This window comes from Trematosphaeria pertusa (genome assembly GCF_010094035.1).
Source record: "Trematosphaeria pertusa strain CBS 122368 unplaced genomic scaffold BU26scaffold_22, whole genome shotgun sequence".
Lineage (NCBI taxonomy): Eukaryota > Fungi > Ascomycota > Dothideomycetes > Pleosporales > Trematosphaeriaceae > Trematosphaeria > Trematosphaeria pertusa.
In genome coordinates this window covers 393,896-414,099 of record NW_022987233.1, presented here as the reverse complement: position 1 = coordinate 414,099, position 20,204 = coordinate 393,896, and the positions used below count along the sequence as shown (strand labels likewise).

Below are 20,204 nucleotides of genomic sequence, written 5' to 3'. Positions count from 1 at the left end.
ATAAATAATCTAGCTATATAAAGTTATATATAATAAGATTATATATACTATAAGCCTTCTATATATTTATAAGTAATAATTTTAAGATAGCTTTAGTATATTTCTCTCTTTCTCTACTATACTACTAAAAAGGCTTTACTTTTAAATAACTACTTAAAGCTTCTATATTATTAGTTAATAAGCTCTATATAGTTAGAGCCTACTATAATTTATATAATAATAAGTTTATATAGCTAGATTAACTATATATATATATAGTTAGAAGAGAAAACTCTAAAGAAGATATTTTTCTAACTTCTATCTCTTATTACGCTATACCTAGAAGAGCTAGCTCTATAAAAGTTTTCTAGAAACCTTAATTAGGTTATAGATATTATATACTATAAGTTTTATATATTATTATAAAGATATAATAGTACTTACTAGAAGAAAACTAGATTTTTTCTTAAAAGTTAGTTTAATACGTATAGCTTTTAAATTACGTAATATATCTTAGTGCAACTTTAGTATAAGGTATAATATACTATAAAGAATATGTATTAAAATTTTTATAGAAAGATATTAAGGTTTCGCTTAGTTATTTAAGAAAAACAGGTTAATTTTCGTTAATTTTCTTGCTAAGAAAAAGGTAGTTAGCTTGCTTGTGTAGTCGGTTCGCTTATAAAGTACGTTATCTAGATTTATCTTAAGTAGCTTAGAGTTAGAGTAATCTAACTAAGATAGTAGCTTTTTAGTAGAGGCTTAGTAAAAGTAACTAGCTTACTTATATAACTAGCTTACTTATAAAGTATATTATATATTTAAAGTTTTATAGAAAACTATTAAGGTTTTACTTAGTTATTTAAGAAAAACTTATTAATTTTTATACTTAGTATTTTTAGAGCGTTTATTTGTCTAGAGCGTTTATTTATCTAGAGCGTTTATTTATCTAGAGCGTTTATTTATCTAGAGCGTTTATTTATTAAGTACGTTAGTAGATAACTACTAAGATTACTAATATAGTAGCTAGGTAATAGAGTTATTAAGAATGCTGTATATATAAGATAGATGCGATGTCTTAACTCAAGGACGAGTTATTGCGCGTGTGCATGCGCTAGCGCCTTGGCAGGAGCGTGGGGCGTGAACAGGGCGCAGAAACAAACACTGCACCCGCGTCGCATCCTGTACGCCTCATTTATATGAAATCATAGACGCCGGAAATCGAACGTGTCGAAATCCTTCGCATCTCGTCGACTTTCAGACAGAAGCCTGGCCCTGAGGCGGCTGCACCCTCAACTCGAGTACCTCAAGCTTCCCCCACAGGAGAACACCCCATCCCAACCGAACAACTTCGACATCAGATTCCATGGATTGGCTACCGCAGGAACTCGTTGACAAGGTCGCCAGCTATCTCTCCAAAGATGACCTGGAGAGCGTCCTCACGTTGTCCAGCAAGCTCCGATACGCTGCAGAAAGGCATTCTGGAGCTTTCACTAGTTTCAACATAACCGAGGATAATGCCGAGAAGTTTGTGGTCTTATTTTCTGGACACCGCTTGCCGTATCTACGGGAAGTCAGGTTCCTGCCATGGTTCCCAACACAACACCACCGCCATGATCCGCCACTTGCCTGTCGGGAAAGCCAAGAAGAACTGCTAGAGAAAGACAAGAGCTTTACACGCCAGATCCAATTTCTCTTCACCACACTCAGAACCGTTGAGGATCAAGCTAGCGACCGACACACTCCAGGAAGGTATCGTCTCACCATATACAGCCCTATCAGGCTAGTTGAGGACGAGATTCAACGCTACTGTCTCCACCATGACTATGTTAGCTGGCGCGTTCATCTCCGCAATCCGAGCGAGCTTCCCCAAATCGTTTCCGTGCAGTCTGTGGAGATCCGTAACAATAACGAGCATGACTTCCCACCTAAGCATGCTGCTGGCTTCCATATCGTAGAATCGAAGCTCGACCTTCGAGTTATGGTCGACCTTGCCACCAGATTCCCAAATCTGGAGTTTTGGGGGTGTCAAGTCGGTGCGTCGGAATGGTATGAGACCTACGCTGAAGAAGAGCCGGTAAGACATTACGAACATGACTGGGAAGGGCCGCGACGAGATGCAAGAGTTGACTTCGCGAGGGCTGTAGAAGCTTGCATCGACCAAATACCAATATCACTTAGGCGGGCTTCTTTGGATTTCCTGAGTTCCATCGAAAATGTTATTTCCATTCATCACGGTAAACAACAACCAAATATGGTCTATCCTGCTCCGTCCGATCTGTTCAGCTCCAGTTTACGCATCCTCACAAGGAACTTGCGTAAACTTCAATTACGAGCTGTGATCGACGAAAACTTATTCTGCCCTGGCGATGAGAGGTTGTCACCTTGGCCTGTACTCGAAATCTTCGAGGTTATGTTTCATCCGGTGCGTCCGAACGGAAAGTGGTACTTCCAAGGACCAGGCGGTGAAGGCGCAGATGCGACAGGTTTCAACATTACGGATGAGTGTTATCCGCCACTTGAGACTTCTGATCTTGACACCGAAATGGACGCCATGCTAAAGGAAGAGGGCGATCCGTGTACAAACCTGGGAAACCGACAGTTCCGAGTCACTCCACAAGATGTGAACGTTCGACAGCTCCTAGAATCTTTTGCTAAGTGCGCAACCAATATGCCGTCTCTTCAGCAAGCCTTGATCTGACACCACTCTGCTGGCTTGGTAATGATTTTGATGACGATATTGGAGATATGGGGGCAAAGTATGGCATTGACGACGCAGCAGACTATGCATGGGGGATTTCCTACGCCGAGCCTAGCCCAGTACCTGGACTGCGCGTAGCCACCGACTCCTCCCCGCCGTGTCCATCTCGCCAGTTGGAATGGATGACTGGGAATTGGCGTCCGGACGATGAGCTCCATAGCGTTTTCCAAGGAATCGGCCGTGACAAACACGGCAAAGAATTGAGAGAGCTTTGGACAGAAGACATATACGAAGATGGAATTGTTTGGCGCGATTCTTTCTTCGAAGAGTTCTTGTTCTATCACGAGTCAGGTCGGATCCCGTCCGCACGCTAAACCTCGACGTCAGAAAACGAGACCAGAACGCCGACTCAATTCAACAGTACTAAACAACAAGAAGACTATAACATGCCCACAATAAATTCAATTTGTCTGTCCCTCCTTCCTTCATAACATTGCATTGGGCCTGTACATATATCGGCAGAACCACCAGCGATCGCATCCGGTCTCACGCAGTGTTGTCGTCCTTGATTTCGAGTTTCGTGAGTGGAAGATTATTCGGGTCGTGGGTTTCTGGCGTTGTCTCTTGGTTCTCTGGGGGTTACTGGGCTGGATCCGTCAGGCCATCGTTCTTCCACGGATTCTTCCAGTCCTTGACCTTGTCCCACGCGTCACTACACTTCTTGATAATATCAAGAACGTCCTTGTGTATTTTCTCCAATGCCTTCTTCTCATCCTTTTTCTTCTGGTCGTCGTTGGCATCAGCCTTGTACTCGCCCCTCTTCTTCTGAGAGTCCCATTCCTTTTTCAAATCTTCCAAATTGCCCTCTACCAGGTCTGTCGCTCTTTCCTTTGCCTTGTCGAAGACTTTATCCATGTACTTATCCCATTTATCGCCGAGATCTTGCGGCTTCCAAGATCCCAAAGTCCTCTCTGGTGTACCGCGACCCTTGATGACTCTAGGTGTCTTGGGCAGATTCTCGTCGATGAACTTGATTATTGCGCCCATTCGGTTCTTCTCTTTAACCCATATGGCTTTGACTTCCTTGTCCTGCATATATTGGAGTGTTCCGATCATCTGGCGTAGCCTTTGCACCACAATGCGCGCTTGTTCATTGGGTTTGAGATCTCGGAAGTCCGCTTCCTTCGACTTGCCTAGCACCAAGTTTTTCATATCTTCCTTGTTGCGGACGACTTTGGTGTCATCGTTCACATCTTTGAACAAAGCCTGCTTGTTTTCGCCGTTCAATTTCTTCTCAAGAAATGTGAACTCTTCAAGGCCCATGTTCTCCTTGTTCCGGCCTCTGATGTAGGGGTAGTGGCTGGCAAGCCATTTGAGAGGATTTCATTTCTTTTGTGCATCGGCCAATTCGAACGCTCCTCCATCTTTGCCCTTAATGGTCGCGTAATATTATAAGAGCTATAAACTATAAATATTATAACCTAATAATTATATAGGTAGAGTACCTCTCTAAAAGACTTTATAGATACTAATTTATTACTAGATTATTAGACCGAGCTCTATAAGTCACGACCCGGGTGTAGAGCCATGAAGGAAATTTAGAAAGGGGTCAAGTAGAGATGGATTGAATGGGAATCCTCTTGTCTATCGCTATCGCCCTATTCTATAACCTGGTCACGTTGCAGTCTAGCGAGTACTGCTTTCCCTCGCTCGTTCAGATCAGGATAGGTGCGAAGGGCATACAGGTCCACCCAGAATTCTCTTGCCACTTGATATGAAGGCATATACTCCCTCAGTAAAGCCTTCCATTCATGGTCTTCTTGCCCCAAGCCAATCCCCGCACAAGTGAATTCCCACCAGATAGGATAATAGCCACTACTTTCCTAGTCTAGAATACCTGCAAGAGCTCCGTCCCTAACAATGATGTTCACAATAGCCAAGTCTCCATGAGTGAAGGTATAGGGTTCTGCAGGAGGCATGCGCTCCCGCAACCGCCGAAGAGCTTGCTCAGGTAGATCTTCCAACCCAGTTGCTAACTCCGCCCAAAGCTCGTCGTCCGAAGAGAGGGGACCATGGGGAACACCATATCCATTCGGAAACAGGAATGCTGAATATAGTGGTTGTTCGCCGAGGCTCTGCATGCTGGGAGGATCGAAGCTGTCGAAGCTGCAACAGATAGTCCGCGGTCCGCTTTGCGATCTTCTTTTTCTCGATGGTTGACAACTGTCCCCACACATTACTGAGGAGATCACCAGGAATGCGTTCTGTAAGCATAAAATAGCGGTCGTTGTCGTAATAGTCCAGGGTAACCTTTGGGATCGGAATTGTAGTCCTTTCTTCTAGGAAACGGATGTTCTGAACTTCGAAGCTGGGGGGGTGATCGATCGCTCTTTAAGAATGTATTTTGAGCCCAGTGACCATGCCCCACGGTCGCTCATGCTGTAGAAAAGTTTGACATGGCTGATGTAGCGACTAGAATGTTGACGCTCTGATGTCCAGCTGCATGCCTCGCAAGGTTCTTCTGCGCCCATATCTGAAAAAATCGCGTTTTCTGGAGCTCCGGAGGTGATGAAGTAATACGACCGGCGGACGTAGTCAAGGTCACAAATTGCGTTGCACCAAGACTTCAGCACGGTGATGTTCGAAGGCTAGCAACCCGCCGCGAACTACCTAGGCATGCGCGTTACAACGACCATCCTCCTCTGTCGCTGACCATCTTGCCAGCCGCACATCTTCTACACTCCCTCTTTTATTCCCATGGTTTGCGCAAAAGTGCTCGGCCGACGTCCACTCTGCGGGCGGCGATTCGGAGCCGCCGCCCAGGACCCGAGGCCTACCTCGCCTCTCCGTCCCCCTCCACATGCACATCCTTTGCACGACCGAAACGACGACGCGCTGCGCTCCCCAACCCGCCGAGTGAGAAGCGACGGCGAATACTTAACGCACTGGCACACGCAATGTTGCAGACCCCGCGGTCGCCAACAAGGAAGTCGAGCACGGTTCTTCCGTGCCCGCGCCTCGAAACCCCACAGGTTCTGTATCATAAGGCTCCATCAATTCGTTCCCCAGCACCGCCTCCACAAAGCCCTCGTTCGCCGTAGTATGGCACCAAGGCTTCAGCCTCATCTCCTCTCGCATCGTCTCCGCAAAGCACCCACTCCACCCCTTCCTCGGGAACGCGGCGACCACGCTCTCGATAGTATCCTTATGGACTAGATGTGCGTTGAGACCTACATTGTCTGCCGAAAAGAAAACGCCGTCAGCGAGGGCTATGCAGAGATGAGGATTGAAAGCACGGCACAACACGCACCAAATACCGTAGCCAGCTGAATCAGCTGCCCCAGACTCGTCACCGTCCCCGTCTCCCCCAAGTCCGCATGCCGAATTATCGCCTCCGACACGCTCTCCGCCTGGTCTTTACTCGCACCATGCCGCTCTAGGAACTGCAGCGCCGTGATCGCGCCCCAGTACTCGAAGCTCATGCGCGTCGCCGTCAGATCCACGGTCCCGATATCATGCAGCAGGCACGTGAGGAAGTACGTCTCCAGCATTGGTTCTAGCTGCGGGAGGTGGAATTTTACTATCGCGGCGCCTGGGAGGGTTCAGTGGGCTGGCCTGTAAGTGAGGGAGGAGAGCCCACCGTAGTAGTACACGCGCATGCTGTGATTGAACGTCTTCTCGGGTAGCTCTTTCTTCGCGTACTCATACGTCTTCTGGGCGAGTTGCGTATCCGGGAGGGCGACGTCGCTCACGGAGATCCGGGCTTGCACGCTCTTGTCGACGGCTGCGAGGTTCTTCGCGAAGCTGCGGGGCGCTGCGGTCCAGCCGTGGGCGGCGAGGTCCTGGTTGCGCGTGCTGTCGGACATTTTGGATCGGTAGCTGTGGCTGCGGCGTGGGAGTGATGCGATGTGAGGTGATGTGCAACAGTTTGTTAATGGTGGAGTAGTTGGCAGATTGTTGGGTACGTAGAGGAAGGAAGGAGATCGTCAGTATGATGAATAGCTCGCCTCTCTTCATGGAACCATTGCTCAATATATCGTCAACCAGCCCCATAGATTCTTCGCCCTCCCATCTGCCGTGAAGGCGAAGGCCACACAAGTCTGCCAGCGTCTCGACCCTCCAAATCCGTCATCTTCATCTCTTCATAAGTAAAATTCCATCACAACGCATACAAAAAGCTCCAAATGCCGTCACTAGCGCGCCCTATCGTCATCGGCACGCCCATCGGCATGAATAAGCAGACCCAAGATCGATGCTGAACGCGCATCCACGGACGGCGCTTACTAACCGCCGACCCACCTTCTCCGCGGCGCTCGGCGGAAGCGAGGAGGTTGCGGCACGAGGCACGTTCGCATCTTGTGCGATTTCAAGTCAGAAAACTAGCTGCATCAGCAGGTGCAACGATAATATTGGCCACGGGTCGATAACGTTGATGTCTAGCAGATGGGCGACGATGAGCAACAAGCGGGAAAGTCTGGAATGCGATGGGCTCGAGAGACGCACAGAATCCCCGTCCGATGCACGAAAGAAGGTTGTTCACCAAGACGTGATGGTAGAATTCTCATTGGTTGCGCAAACCTACTTATGCTATTGCCCGTCTATGGCATGCTCATCAGATCATAACCTATGCTTCTAAATTTAGAATGCAGATGTCTTAGGAAAGAGCAGACCCAGCGCCAATTTCCTCAGATGCTGACCCAATAACGCCGAAAATGCCAGGATACACGCCCCGAACATGCCCAAGGTCGTGAGGTCGTTAGATAAGCGATCGATGGATATCAGCCCTTGATATCCTCCCGTCTAAAACTTCTCCATGAGATTGTTGCGCACAGTCCACATCCGAGCACGCTTGCCATATATGTACATAGGGATCGAGAAGAGCATACAGCCCATCTGGATGCCGCCGACGGCGATGAAGGTCTTTTTGGGACCGCTGTCCTCGAGCCAGTGGGTGAAGAAGAGGGAAAAGACGAAGCCATGAAGGATATCTACGAATGTGTCAGCAGGACAGCGAATGGGGAGAGGAGTAGGTGCCGCTTACTCTTGCAGACGTTGAGGGTTACCAATGCCTCGCCGGCGTACTGTCTGTATGAATCTACCACAAAGGTGACCGCCGTTGTAGAAGCGAGGGAACATCCGAAGCTGATGACTCCAAAGAAAATGGTTGGCACGATCCACGAATCCTTCTCTTCGGCGCTCCATCCAAACCCCATGAGGCCGATGACTGTGCTGATGGCAATTGGAATAGCCATGAGGAGCCTAAATTCCGGTTCGTAGACGCCGTCATTCTTGCGAGCCATGAAGCGAACAACAATATCGGAAAACTTTCCGGCGATTGCAGTACCTAGAATCCCGCCGATGAACGGTGAAACGTAGACCAAGCCGACTTGCAAGGCTGTGAAGTTGTAAGTTTCGCGGGTCCGGTAGATGTGGGATACGGACTCTGATAGGACGATAAGCCAGCCTACCGCGAGGGAGTAGACAAGCGACGACCAGAGCACCGCAGGATACGCAAAGAGGATAAAGGGCCGAGCGGCCACACGGAGCCACTTGTCTTTGGCTAAGCGGCCATTCCAGGGCTTCAGCGACTCGCGATAGGACTTCGGAGGCGCATCGCGGTAGTAGTCCGTATAATGGATGGAGAATTGTTCTGACACCTGATCCCCATTAACATGCCCCTGAGGCGCTCCGGATACTCCGGTCGGTCCATCGGCAGGGAGGGAGGTCTGCTTCTCTAGGTCGCGACCGAAGTCTTTTCCATCCGAATTGGCCGGACGGCTGCCTTTTGAGTCGGATCCTCTTCGACCAAGTGAGAAGTAGTCCTGGGCAGGTCCCTCATCAGGGGTAGTGGTGGGTGGTCCATGAAGCTGCGGATTGCTGGGTGTTTCACGTGCTGGTTCGTCGGCGAATCCTACCCTCAAAGCCTTGGGCGGACGCCTAGGAGTGTCGGGCGCAGGCGTAAGCACCGTAGGAGACAATGGTTCGGTTTGGTCCTCATGATTCAGATGCTGCCCTGGGGTACGAGGATGCCTCGGCAGCGACGGTAGTCGGAGATGCTGGTGATGTTTCCCGGGGCTGGTACTTCGCGTTCGTGTTCTGTCCCTCGGTCGCGGCGCGCGATCCCAAAAAGTCTCTGGCACGAAGAAAAAGATGAGGAAAAAGCAGAAGCCAACAGTAATAGCGACAATCCTACGGATCATTAGCCACGACAGGATACGACAATGGGAGAATACTGACCAAAATACCCATCTCCAACCCATCGCCTGAACGATAACAGCGCTGACGAGGGGAATCAGATTCTTGCCACCCAGCAATAGTAAAGTATAGATCCCAAGCCGGTAGGCGCGCTCATGGAGGAAGAAAATCTCGGCAACAGTCGCCGAGGGCAAGCATTCCACAGGCGAGACGGAGAAGCCTTGGAGGATACGAGCGACGACAAGCGAGGCATCTGCACAGCATTAGCTGAGGATATCCAGTTTAGAGCAAGGGCTTACATGTCTGCGCTCGTCCGCACCATACGGAGGAGAGCAGGAAAAGGATAATGCCACCTAGATAGACCGGCCGCTTGCCCCACAGGATTGCGGTAGGCGAAGCTACTATGCTGCCAAAGCCCAAGCCTAGCATGTAAAGTCCCGTTGTTAAAGCGACCTGGGGAACGGACACGTCGAAGGTCTGCGAGATGTCGTTGAAGGCTGCAGCGAGCAAGGGTGTCATGCCTCCGCCAACCATGCAGTAGAAGCCCAGCGATATCAAGGCAACGTCTCGGCGCAGCTGCTGCCAATTGAGAGGGTCATTTGCAGAGTCGTCCGGCTGCGGTTCCAAGATGAACCTGCCGTCCTTTGTGCGCTTCTTCTCGGCCGGCCTGGGGCGTGCCCTGGAAGAGCTCCTGGAGCCGGCTTCGAAGCTCCTGCGCGGCGGGCCATAGGGCGAGGGGAGCGAAGAGGCGGAGGTGCGGGCGTGGGCGTGGTGCAGACCGAGGGGCTCGTTGCGCTTGGTGGCGCCGGAGAGCAGAATCACAGAGCCTAGGACGCGTCTAGTCAGCTCTGCAATGAAGCGCAAACACAAGAGAGCACTCACCGGGCACCTCGTCGGTGTCGGCGCTCAGGATGCCCAGACGCGACTTCCTGGGCGCGTACCGCTCCTTCTCCGTGAGAGTGCCGTCCGGTGACACATCGCGGCCGTCTTCCGCAGTGTTTGCTTCGTCTTCTTTGTTCTTCGACCTGCTGAACCAGACCATGTTGGAGCGCGAATTAGAAAGATGGTGGTGGGCACCGGGGCAGTCTTATATGGGCAGATGAGAGGATCGCGAGCGTGAGGTGGGCCTTTGTCTAGTAATGATAGACGAGGTGGAGCGCGGGATCCCCAGGGTCCAGGAAATTTGGCAGCCCTCCCAAGGTCTATCCAACGGCACTCCCGTGGAATAGAAGCGACCAGAGCAGGCCGACGGAGACAGATAAGTAGGAAAAGGCAGATACGGAAGTCATGCTTGGGCACTGAGCGTGATAGAGCGCCGCGAGGCACAGGACGAGGTGCGGTGGCCTTCCCCAAACGCAGTGTTGGATGGGGGGCTGACATCATCGGCGCTTGGCACCGGCGGGTTGGCGGGCCATTATTCGCTGAATTTGTTCCCGTGAGGTGCACCCCAGCCTCAAGCGCGTGCCATGTGCGAGCGTAGGATGCAGCAGAGCTTCGCAAAGGTGCCATGAATGGACCCTGGGCCTAAGCGATAGCCTCCATCTGCGCCGCTGCACCTCACCGCCATGCCGCCGGCCGAGCGAGCGCCCGCATGACCCAGTCGACAAGGGCCGCCTGTGACCGCAAACATGCTTCCACTGTGGCCAAAGCACGCACCCTCCGAGATAGCCGGGTGAGATGCACTGCACAGTGCACACCGGACATGACGGCGCCAGAGGTTGGAGGACCCTTGGAGCGCGTGGCGCGCACGAGCCGCCGAAGACCCAGGTTCGTGCAGCTGCCGATCGCTCTCGACGATCTTCTCCCATCGATACCACCGCCTCTATCTTATCTGCACGTCACCTCGAGCGAGCTCAGAGGGGCCACCGCACCCGTGGAAGTTGCGTTGCCGTTGTATTGCCGTTGTATGCGGCAGTGGAGAGAGTGGGAATGCCGCCCACGCCGCCCCCGTATCCATTGTCTCCGCGAAGACACCAAGTCGCCCTCACCGCAGCCCCGCCAGAGGGCAGAGGTATGTAGTGTCGCCCCGCAGAAGATGGCGGGCCCTCTGAGAGGGGACGTCCTCTCTTTATCTTCGACGGCGGTGTGCGCTTCTCCGAGAGCGCAACTGCCGGATCGTCTTAACCCCCTGGACTAGTCACGATGGCGCAACTTTCGCGAGAGCCCGTCCAGATTCATAGCCTGTTTCCGTTTTGGTCGCTTCTCATCGCTAAATCCACATTGTCAGCCGCTCCTCGTTGAAGGCGCCGCAGTGCTTCCCCCTTCAGTCAATACTCTGCGCAATCGATAACATCTCCAGCAGCCGGTCGCATTGGGCACGTGGGTCTCGAGCAGCGACTTTCAGCCCGTGACTGCGAAGAACCCAGGCTTACATCGTCAGTGGGCGACTGGATGTAACCGCCCGCTTAGCGACAGCTAGAACTACCCCTGCCAAGGAAAACAATAGCTTGCCGAGGCAAGACGCCATCCTTCTCCATCCCATCTCGAATTCCCGCATCGTGTCCGTTCCAAATTCGAAACTACGATCCTTCAGACAGGCCCAAGCAGCCAGCCACTGCGGAGGAATCTGACGCCGAAGTCTCAGCATCTCGTACATCTCAGGAGGTCTGCTATGGCATGCAATCTACCCACGAAGGAGTTTCTACGCCTCACTGCGCATAAATTGCCAATGCCTACGCCGCAATCTGTAAGGGACGAGGGAATGTTGGAGTCCTATAACCATCAGGCGGCGAACGTCCTGAGGCCAAAAAAAGAATGTGCGGGCCGGATAATCTGACCGCTTGGCCGGGTCAGCCTTAAATGACACCAAAAGCGTGGTGTTGTCGCTCGTGGTCCTTCCTTTTCAATGCTAATGTAACCGAGCCGTGCTCTAACCGATGGACTCATGCGCTCCCGCTACCAATCACAGAGCCACCCCGAGTATGGTACGAACGCCACCCAAAAGCTTGACTCCAGACATCACCACCGTTTTGACGCCCGGCGACCGGTCAACCCCAATGGAGCTTAGTTAACAGCCTCTAATCCAATGGTGTGGCTCGACTTCTGGGCTTTTCTGAAGTAGCTGACGGGATACGATGCTACCCGGCATCCTTTGCCGTCTATAGACTTCAAAAGTGGCTTCATGCTGAAAGAAACTGCATCCAGCCCCTGCGGGCGCTATGCAGGTACCGTAGGTGCCTGGAGCTAATATGCTGCAATTTCCCCTACCCTTTTCTCCTTCACTTTCGCTGCCTTTAGTCCTGTCAGTCACTCCTTTGGCTCTCGTTTCTTTCCACGGTCGGACTGTCAGTCCTTCCAGTCACTCTTTTGAGTCGGTACCTTAATTGCGAGCTCTGCTTGCGTTCCATCGTTCGAGAACCACTTCCACGATCGCTATAGGCCCTTTGGCCGTTCACTCCTTCTTTGACGTAATCCTGCAGAGTTCAATAATTCCTTAATTCTAACGACCATGTTCTCTCGATCTGCTACCGTCGCTGCTTCCATCGGCCTTCTTGCCTCGACCGTTTCCGCAGGCTTCAATGCCGCATCAAGCACCAACGTTGCTGTGTACTGGGGCCAAGGAGACGGCCAGATCACCTTGTCGGAAGTGTGTAGCGACGACAGCGTCGACATCGTCAATGTCGCCTTCGTAAACGGCTTTCCTAAGGCTGTTGGCGACTATCCGGCTACTAACTTTGGTGTGTACAAGGTCACCAATCCTTCTCAAAGATGTCCTAACCAAGTCACAGCAAATGCATGCGGCGCTGAATATTACGCCTACCCCAATGGAACCCTAAGCGGCCTGTTGTCCAGCTGCCCCAGCATTGAGCCCGGAATCAACACCTGCAAGGCTAATGGAAAGAACCTATGTCTGCTTATATCTATTGATAAGGCTTCCAAGGTTGGCTAACACCAGAAAGGTCTTGCTCTCTCTTGGCGGAGGTAATCATGGCAATGCTACGTTCTTCGTGGATTAAGCTGACACTCAGAAGGATGGCCCACTGATTATTATCTCCCTTCGCAGGAGGTGGCCGAGTATTTCGCCGAATTCCTGTGGGGCGCATTCGGACCCGTGACCGATGAATGGAAGAATGCCGGAAAGCCGCGCCCCTTCGGCGATGCATCTGTGGACGGTTTCGACCTCGACATTGAATCCTTCATGGTCACACCCCCTTTCCCGGACTATCAGTACGCCAACTACGAGTACTTCGTCTCGAAGCTCAAGAACGACCTCTTCGGATCTGGAGACTACTATATCTCTGGCGCCCCTCAGTGTGTCATTCCTGATGTGCGACTGGCAGAGGCTATCAGCAAGTCTCACTTCGATTTCATCTTTGCTCAGTTCTACAATACGCCTGAGTGCAGCACCCGCGCAGGCTATAATGGACTGAGCGCTGCGTCCACCACGTTCACGTTTGATGACTGGGCGGCTTGGTTGAAGACGAACTCCTTGAATAAGGGCGTCAAGCTCTATCTTGGCATGGTATGTTTTCGGGTGATTTTCTCTGGCCATGGCTAACAAGCAATAGCCCGCCGGAGTCAATGGCGCTCCATTCGATCCTACTTCGTACCTCACTCCGACCGAAGCGAACGACCTGATCTCCTTCTACTCCGCGAAGCATTCCGATATTTTCGGCGGAGTCATGCTTTGGGAAGCCACCGTCTCTTCTCGCAACGCCATCTGCTCCAAGGGCTACTCTACGTGGATCAAGGACATCCTCAACGGAGAATATGTCAGCGAAACCTGCCCTAGCTCTTCGGCCTCCTCTACGGTCGCTTCGTCTACTAGCAGCATTGCCTCTTCGACTTCCAGCACCGTGGTCCCCACTGCCACCGCGGTGACCCCAGACGGCACATGCGGCGGCGTTACTGGTTACACTTGCATCGGAGCCAACGCGGGTGACTGTTGCAGCCCCTATGGCTGGTGCGGAAGCTCTGCTGACCATTGCGGTACTGGCTGTCAGGAGGGCTTCGGAAAGTGTGGTATTTCAAGCAGCAGCAGCAGCTCGTCCATGGTTTCTAGCACCAGCTCAGCTGTTTCCAGCACCAGCTCCGAAATATCCAGCACCAGCTCCGAAGTGTCCAGCACCAGCTCCGAGGTGTCTTCGACCTCATCGACCGCTTCATCGTCCACGGTGTCTTCCACTGAGTCCTCCACCAGCAGCTCTTCCTCGTCTTCGGTTCCGTACCCTACCGAGACTAGCTCAAGCACCGTCTACCCGACCGATACCTCCTCGTCTTGGTCATCCGTCCCGTACCCTACCTACGGAGAGAACTCGACCTCTATTCCTTACCCAACCGAGACTTCGAGCATCATCTACCCGACTGATACTACCTCGTCCACGGTCTATCCTACCGATTCCTCCAGCTCGTACCCGACGTACAATGTCTCGTCCTCTACCTCATCTACGCCTGGTTACTACAACACCACTACGCCGTGCTCAACTACCCTAGGCGCCTACTCTACCTCTAGCCCTTCGGCATCCTACGACATCTACACGCCAAGCTCTTCGACTCCTGCTGGCTATGTCTCTTCCTCAACCCCTGCCGGCTATGGTTCTTCTAGCTCCTCTGGCTATTCAGTGTACCCTGCCTCAAGCTCTACCAAGACGCCTTGCTCGACTTCGCCGAAGGGCTATGCTACTTCCTCTTCTACTCCTGGATATCCTCCTGTCTATCCCGCTTCGAGCTCTTCCAAGGGATACTCAGCCAAGCCATTAACGACCAGCAAGCCCGCTTATCATAGCTCTCACGTGCCAGATTACACCACTACCGTGACGGAAACATGTACGCAGAACTCCCTTCCCAAGTACACTGAATTAAAGTGCTAATTCTCCCCCAGCCACATACGTCGACATCTGCTCCACCGGCTACACCACCATCACCACAACGATGACCAAGACCTACACCGTCTGCCCCGTCTGCGCAACGCCGACGCCCAAGCCCTACGGCGAAGTCCCCGAGGGCTGGACCACAACCGTGACCGTCTGCAGCGTCTGCGGCCCCAAGACCGTCACCGTTACTCTCACCAAGCCCATCCCCACCCCTCACCCGACGCCCGCGGAATACACCCCTGAGGCGCCCGAGGAGACCGCCACCAGCACCATCGAGAGCTACGTCTACATCACCGTGACGCCCGTGCCCGCGTCGTCTACGCCGTCGCCCGCTCCTTCTGCGCCCGCCTATGTCCCTGAGGGAGAGGCGCCGCAGGAGTACACGGTTACGAAGGGCGTCACGGAGGTTATTACGCTGTCGAAGGTGCCGGTTCCCGCGTATACGCCGGCGCCTGTGTATAATGCTACGACTGGTGTGTATGTGCCGAGCGGGACGGCGGGCAGCACTGGAGGATATACGGCTACGCCGCTGCCGTTTGAGGGCGCGGCGAGCAGGATGAGCGTTGGGCTTAGCGCTGTGGCAGCGGTGGTGGTGGCGGGTTTGTTAGCTTTGTAGGGATGGGGTGCATGATGTAAGGGGTGGATTTTGTGAGGGAAGTGTGTGTATTGTTTTTTTCTGATTCGATTAAAATGTTGAAGTTATGTATAACGTCAATTTGCCCAAAGTCAGTCATGCATCCTCCCCTCCAATCCCGAACTCGAACATCCAATGAGCCAAAGAGAAAATTGTTACTGCCACGAGGCCCTCGGCAACGGCGTATGGGCAGCTCCTCGCTCGCTGCAACCGGGGTCGTCGCAAGTTTCGAAGGCTTTGACATTCTTGCCGGTAGCGTTGGTGCAAATCTTGCAGAGATTGGTGGACTCATTGAGAGTGTTCTTGCAGTGGTAGCAGGGCTTCATCTTGAAGATGAGGTTCGCGGTGCGAGAGGCTGGGGTCATAGATCTCATGAGCCGGATCCAGTTAGACCCCGAACGAGCTAAATCCTAAATGATGGATCCGACCACGTCCCTGCATATCTAAGCCTATTTAGGAATAGAGTAGGTCCTAAAACGGACATCCGGGTAGAGCATGTCGGGTTAAAAGGAGCCTACCGAGCTTTTGCTTTGGGCCCGGACACCATTTCCATTCCATTCCCCTCTTTTCCGCTCCTCCCAACACCATCACTCAAGCCATGGCCTTCGGCGCCGCCGACTTTGAAGTCGAGCAGTCAGACTTTGTGCGCCATGAGCTCACCCCCACGACCTTCAAAAAAACCTCGCTCAATCCTAAATGGAAGGTCGATTTCTTCGGGAACAGCTACCTCCCCAGTCGACCCTTCAACAGAGAGCGCATCAGAAACGAAATTAATGCGCTGCAGCTGATTTCGTCCCACACGAGCATTCCGGTGCCCAGGCTGCTCGACTGGGGCGAGAACCCGGACGGATCCATATTTCTGCAGACGGAGCGAGTCCACGGCATTAAGCTCAGCGAAGTTGGGAACACGTGCCGGATGCCATCGGGCCTTAAGCACAACAAGGGAGGCTATTGCGGTGATTGCATGGCTACCGCGAAGAGCAATGCTGCAGCCTTCATCCAGGACGTTGTTCTTCCCGAGCTCAGCAAACTCCGGTCCAACACAATGGGACTGCAGGGCATCGTCATCCCGCCGGCTTTTCTCCTGGAGCGTGACAAGCGGACGAGGTGGGAGGCGAAGACGGCGGACTCTCAGAAGTATGTGTTTGTTTTTGGCGACTTGGTGCTTCATAACATCATGATGGATCCTGTCACGCTCAAACTCATATGTATTTTCGATCTGGAACATTCAGGGTACTTCACTCCGGAGTGTCAGCGGTGGTTTTTGGACGTGGAGACGTATCGTAGTGCGTATGACGACTATGGTGGGCTGGATGAGTTAATTGGTAGTATTGATGCTTGACGGGTGGGAGAATCTGGTTGAGGAGCCTAAATGACAAATGCTGTACTGGCCCCATGTCGGTGTCTCCATCCCAACTTCCTGCACGCAGTGACTTGAGGGGTTGCCCTATGAAGTCCATTCCTGCATCTCCCTTCGCTGCAAACAGGGATCAAACGTGTCGTTGGTAGTGAAGAGTGGAGGAAGAGTTGTGGCGCCCTTTGCACACTCCATGCGTGTGGCCCAGTCCATGTAGCCATCCTCGAAGTCAGAGCGCGACGGCTTGGCCCCGAAAGCTTACGGAAAGTTACCATGTCCTCGGTGACTTTGATCCGCGTCAACAGCGCTGCTTCGCCATCTAGCGCCTCGGGATTGTCGCCGTAAAAGGCCTCTACGATACGGATCCGCTCTGGAAACATGAACTCGGCGGTCGGAAAATTCCAATCATCGTATTCGTCCTCCCCATCTAGAGCGTCTCCATCCGGGTGTTTCAAAAGCCTATCGATCTACTTGTCGATCTCCATGGCTAGCATCGTCTCATAGTACAGTAATCCTTCTTCATGGTTTTCATCCTCTGCAGCCGCTTGCCGAGCTCGGTATGCTCCCGGTAGAGACATGGGTGCGAATCCTTGGATCTCCTTTTTCCATGGGATTGGCCGATTTGGCAGACGTGAAGGGACTCGAAGCCGCCAGAGAAGGTTCGGCGTTAACCTCTCGTTTTCAAACGCTATAACTTGTGAGCTTTCATTAAGTAACGACGTTCTGAAGGAAACATCTTACCATTATCGCGAAACGCCAGAGCAACAATACGTAGGATCGGGCAGTATGCCAGCTGGGAATCCCAGTGCATGAAGAACTTCGTCCTGTTCGGCATGTAAGCGAGTGCCACTCTCCAAATCAAGCATTAATGTGCAGCTACAGTCTGTACTTACCCGTCCGGTCCTTCCGGCCTTCCTTCCGGTCTTCCTGAAGTTGATGATCGCGCACAGGACGTCTCTGGAACTTTGCGGATCTCGGAGGAAAAAGAGCTCAATGTCCTCCCAACAAACAGTTTTCGGCGTGTCGTCGACAGAGACGTACTTTGGGATATCGCTCTCGAATGTATCGCCGCATTTCTAGCTCTTAGCGTTGTCAGATGAGGTATCCTCCGGTAGTCTGACGCCTGGTCTGCTTCCGGAAATGGAGGACCATTGCATGACGACATCGTGCTGCACAAACATGTTGCCGTCACGGAAGTAGAAGGAAGATTTCCAGTGGTATTGCTTGAACATATCGTAATCCTCGAGCGTCATGTGCTCTCTCCCTCGCGTCTCGTGACCTTGTTCTCTAGGCGTTCAACCAGGAAGATGTGCTCAAGGAACTGCCTCGCTGTTAGCTTCAGAGAAAGACATACCCGCCTCATCTGCTACATAACGTCATCGTGCAACGAACAGCGAGCGAAGAGCGTGAAGTATTGACAGAGTCGTCTCCAGTACTCGTCCCATGAAGCCAGCTCCTTCTTCCTAGTTGTGTTCTCTTCATCCAGTCAAAGAAATTCATGAAGGTGGCAGTCTCCTGTATATCGACAGGTTGTCCTCCCTTCATCCAACTCGTCTGCCATTCCACTGACAGCTTCGCCTTTCAAAGGTTGCTCTTAGGGGGCTCGCCAAACTTTGCTCGCAACTCCTCATCGTACTTCTCCTTGTCCATCAGCTTCTTTGCTAGAGCCTTCTCTGAATCTGGATCCCAGAATTGAGAGAGTGCGCCCGCAGCGTCATTAGAGAGGTCAGAGAGATGGAACTTCGCCAATATGTGGGGGAAGATTGTATACATGGCATTGAAAGACGTCAGACACGAATAGTACCAGTATCTTCCATCCGTCCACGCAGACTGCATGAGTTCTGAAAGACGTAAAGAGGATTGCGGTCTCTGTAGCGCTTCCTCTTCTTCCCTGAAAATGTGCATATATTCCTGGCGAAGACTGTCGTAAGTCTCTAGTGCCTCGCCGTGGATTTCGTCGATACCGAGTCCCGACAACCAGTACGGAGCGCCAATCATGTCCATCGGAAGCGAGCATACCCATTCCAGATCAATAAGACATGTAACGCGCCACATCTCGTCGACGAAAATGTTACTTTGATGGAGGTCAGTTAGACGGAGCGCATATGGTCCATTTCGAAGGTCCCGAGGGAGGAAATGATGGCCAATTGCCCTTAATAAGATCTTTTGGGCCATCTGTCTTTGGCCATCAACGTGATTGAAGATGGCATTGGGCTGATTCAGGAAGCGGCGGTCATGGTAATCGAGAAGATCAGAGATGTACGGCTCGACAGACGCATATGTTGTATTCAGTTCGATTGCTCTTGGAGTCCCATAGCTTTCCATGATAGCAAGGGTTGATGTGAGCGGCCGGTTTGAGAGTGCTATGGTTCCATCGTCGCGGAATGTGAATGATCCAATCCGTGGTAGAGGTACGCGGGCTAAGGAGAGGGTAACGTGCGCAAGACCTTTGAATAAATTTGCTCTCCGCACGGGATCCCCAATGTGTTCCTTCCAAGATGTAGACAACATTTCTCCGTCGCTTGCTTCGATCCGTTGTAGAAGCAGATGTCCAGTATTCAACGAATGCGCACTTGAATGGCAGACGTATCGCGATGGAACGGGAAAACCGAGGATGGTGCAGAGGCAGCGGCGAAGCAAGCGCAGGATTCGTACGTAGAGGGGACGGTGTGCCATATGAGTGAACTACACCGAATGTCAGCTCTTGAATACTTCTAGAAGCTCAGCAAAGCTTACATTGCGGCCATCAGAAAACCCAAAGCCCAACAAGTCAGGTATTTTGATCTCCGGGCAGTTGTCTTGCATCCAAGCATATGTAGCCACTTCACAACCGATCTTCTCATCTACGCTGCCAATATCTTTACCCAGTCTATAAGCCATTGGACACCTCATAAGCACTGTTCTGTTTGGCTGTCCATTCTGGCCTTCCACCACAACAGGAATGCAGACGTTGAAGCTTCCACGAATCCACTCCTCCCAATGCGATACGACGCATTGTGCTCGGTTCACTCCCAGATGGTGTGCAGTGAGAGCCTGAATGTCATCGGTATGCTCGAAAAGATAAGCATAGACCTTACGGGTCTCGGGCACGTAAGTAAGCTTCCTCAATATGTTCGATTCGTGGCGGACCGCTGACTCGAAGTCGATCTGCCTGTGAAGAAGATCTAGTGTAGCCGGCATAGAGCTGAAAGAAATTCGAAAAAAGCAAGAAGTGCGATTAATGGGTAAGAGTTTTGGCCGCAAAGGAGGTAATGTTCGTGGAAAGAGTCCGGTGGGATCGTCACGGACGCGGCCGGGAATGCAAACCTTGGCAAAAAAGACGCGCCCGCGGGCTGCGGAATCGCTTAAACTTCGCTTAAACTTCAGGGGACGAGACTGGCTCTTGCAGTAGGGAATTCTCCGGATCTAAGGGCTCGCCGTATAAGTAAGATTAGCTTGTCTATTGTACGCACCCGCGAGGGCCTCCAGGATAGCTGTTGCGCGCGTCGTTCTATCCGGAGAACTCCACACCGTGAGAGACTGGAA

At 52.1% G+C, this 20,204-nt stretch overlaps 10 protein-coding genes across 10 annotated transcripts; 4 read left to right on the top strand and 6 right to left on the bottom strand.

Moving 5' to 3' along the window:
* Positions 1 to 1,345: 1,345 nt before the first annotated feature.
* BU26DRAFT_555975 (uncharacterized protein) lies at positions 1,346 to 2,680 on the top strand (the record flags this gene model as incomplete). Its single annotated transcript, XM_033832353.1, has 1 exon — positions 1,346 to 2,680. One exon carries the CDS (start codon positions 1,346 to 1,348, stop codon positions 2,678 to 2,680), a length of 1,335 nt encoding a protein of 444 aa, XP_033676822.1.
* Positions 2,681 to 3,319: 639 nt separating this feature from the next.
* On the bottom strand, positions 3,320 to 4,003 carry BU26DRAFT_585367 (uncharacterized protein; the record flags this gene model as incomplete). The annotated part of the gene is made up of 1 exon (XM_033834630.1): positions 3,320 to 4,003. One exon carries the CDS (start codon positions 4,001 to 4,003, stop codon positions 3,320 to 3,322), a length of 684 nt encoding a protein of 227 aa, XP_033676821.1.
* Positions 4,004 to 4,338: 335 nt separating this feature from the next.
* Positions 4,339 to 5,211, bottom strand: BU26DRAFT_535202 (uncharacterized protein; the record flags this gene model as incomplete). The annotated part of the gene is made up of 4 exons (XM_033831255.1): positions 4,339 to 4,563; positions 4,600 to 4,822; positions 4,902 to 5,048; positions 5,099 to 5,211. The coding sequence occupies 4 exons, from the start codon at positions 5,209 to 5,211 to the stop codon at positions 4,339 to 4,341; spliced, it is 708 nt and encodes a 235-aa protein (XP_033676820.1).
* On the bottom strand, positions 5,144 to 6,898 carry BU26DRAFT_495878 (cyanamide hydratase). Its single transcript, XM_033826235.1, has 3 exons — positions 6,321 to 6,898; positions 5,991 to 6,272; positions 5,144 to 5,919 (listed from the first exon to the last, which is right to left on the bottom strand). Exons 1-3 carry the CDS (start codon positions 6,544 to 6,546, stop codon positions 5,618 to 5,620), a joined length of 810 nt encoding a protein of 269 aa, XP_033676819.1. The 5' UTR covers positions 6,547 to 6,898; the 3' UTR covers positions 5,144 to 5,617.
* Positions 6,899 to 7,228: 330 nt separating this feature from the next.
* BU26DRAFT_544329 (MFS general substrate transporter) lies at positions 7,229 to 10,249 on the bottom strand. Its single transcript, XM_033831733.1, has 5 exons — positions 9,758 to 10,249; positions 9,175 to 9,702; positions 8,918 to 9,128; positions 7,722 to 8,869; positions 7,229 to 7,668 (listed from the first exon to the last, which is right to left on the bottom strand). Exons 1-5 carry the CDS (start codon positions 9,915 to 9,917, stop codon positions 7,481 to 7,483), a joined length of 2,235 nt encoding a protein of 744 aa, XP_033676818.1. The 5' UTR covers positions 9,918 to 10,249; the 3' UTR covers positions 7,229 to 7,480.
* A 139-nt stretch (positions 10,250 to 10,388) lies between these two features.
* On the top strand, positions 10,389 to 11,127 carry BU26DRAFT_170761 (uncharacterized protein). The gene has a single exon (XM_033820271.1). It carries the CDS (start codon positions 10,467 to 10,469, stop codon positions 11,010 to 11,012), a length of 546 nt encoding a protein of 181 aa, XP_033676817.1. The 5' UTR covers positions 10,389 to 10,466; the 3' UTR covers positions 11,013 to 11,127.
* A 1,196-nt stretch (positions 11,128 to 12,323) lies between these two features.
* BU26DRAFT_571557 (carbohydrate-binding module family 18 protein) lies at positions 12,324 to 15,304 on the top strand (the record flags this gene model as incomplete). Its single annotated transcript, XM_033834153.1, has 4 exons — positions 12,324 to 12,755; positions 12,879 to 13,337; positions 13,384 to 14,641; positions 14,697 to 15,304. 4 exons carry the CDS (start codon positions 12,324 to 12,326, stop codon positions 15,302 to 15,304), a joined length of 2,757 nt encoding a protein of 918 aa, XP_033676816.1.
* A 564-nt stretch (positions 15,305 to 15,868) lies between these two features.
* On the top strand, positions 15,869 to 16,718 carry BU26DRAFT_524955 (uncharacterized protein). Its single transcript, XM_033830390.1, has one exon. The coding sequence runs from the start codon at positions 15,921 to 15,923 to the stop codon at positions 16,662 to 16,664; it is 744 nt and encodes a 247-aa protein (XP_033676815.1). The 5' UTR covers positions 15,869 to 15,920; the 3' UTR covers positions 16,665 to 16,718.
* Positions 16,719 to 17,146: 428 nt separating this feature from the next.
* On the bottom strand, positions 17,147 to 17,932 carry BU26DRAFT_571555 (uncharacterized protein; the record flags this gene model as incomplete). The annotated part of the gene is made up of 4 exons (XM_033834152.1): positions 17,147 to 17,367; positions 17,421 to 17,496; positions 17,573 to 17,755; positions 17,801 to 17,932. The coding sequence occupies 4 exons, from the start codon at positions 17,930 to 17,932 to the stop codon at positions 17,147 to 17,149; spliced, it is 612 nt and encodes a 203-aa protein (XP_033676814.1).
* Positions 17,933 to 18,052: 120 nt separating this feature from the next.
* On the bottom strand, positions 18,053 to 19,953 carry BU26DRAFT_170732 (uncharacterized protein). The gene is made up of 2 exons (XM_033820270.1): positions 19,416 to 19,953; positions 18,053 to 19,364 (listed from the first exon to the last, which is right to left on the bottom strand). Exons 1-2 carry the CDS (start codon positions 19,857 to 19,859, stop codon positions 18,261 to 18,263), a joined length of 1,548 nt encoding a protein of 515 aa, XP_033676813.1. The 5' UTR covers positions 19,860 to 19,953; the 3' UTR covers positions 18,053 to 18,260.
* Positions 19,954 to 20,204: the final 251 nt, after the last annotated feature.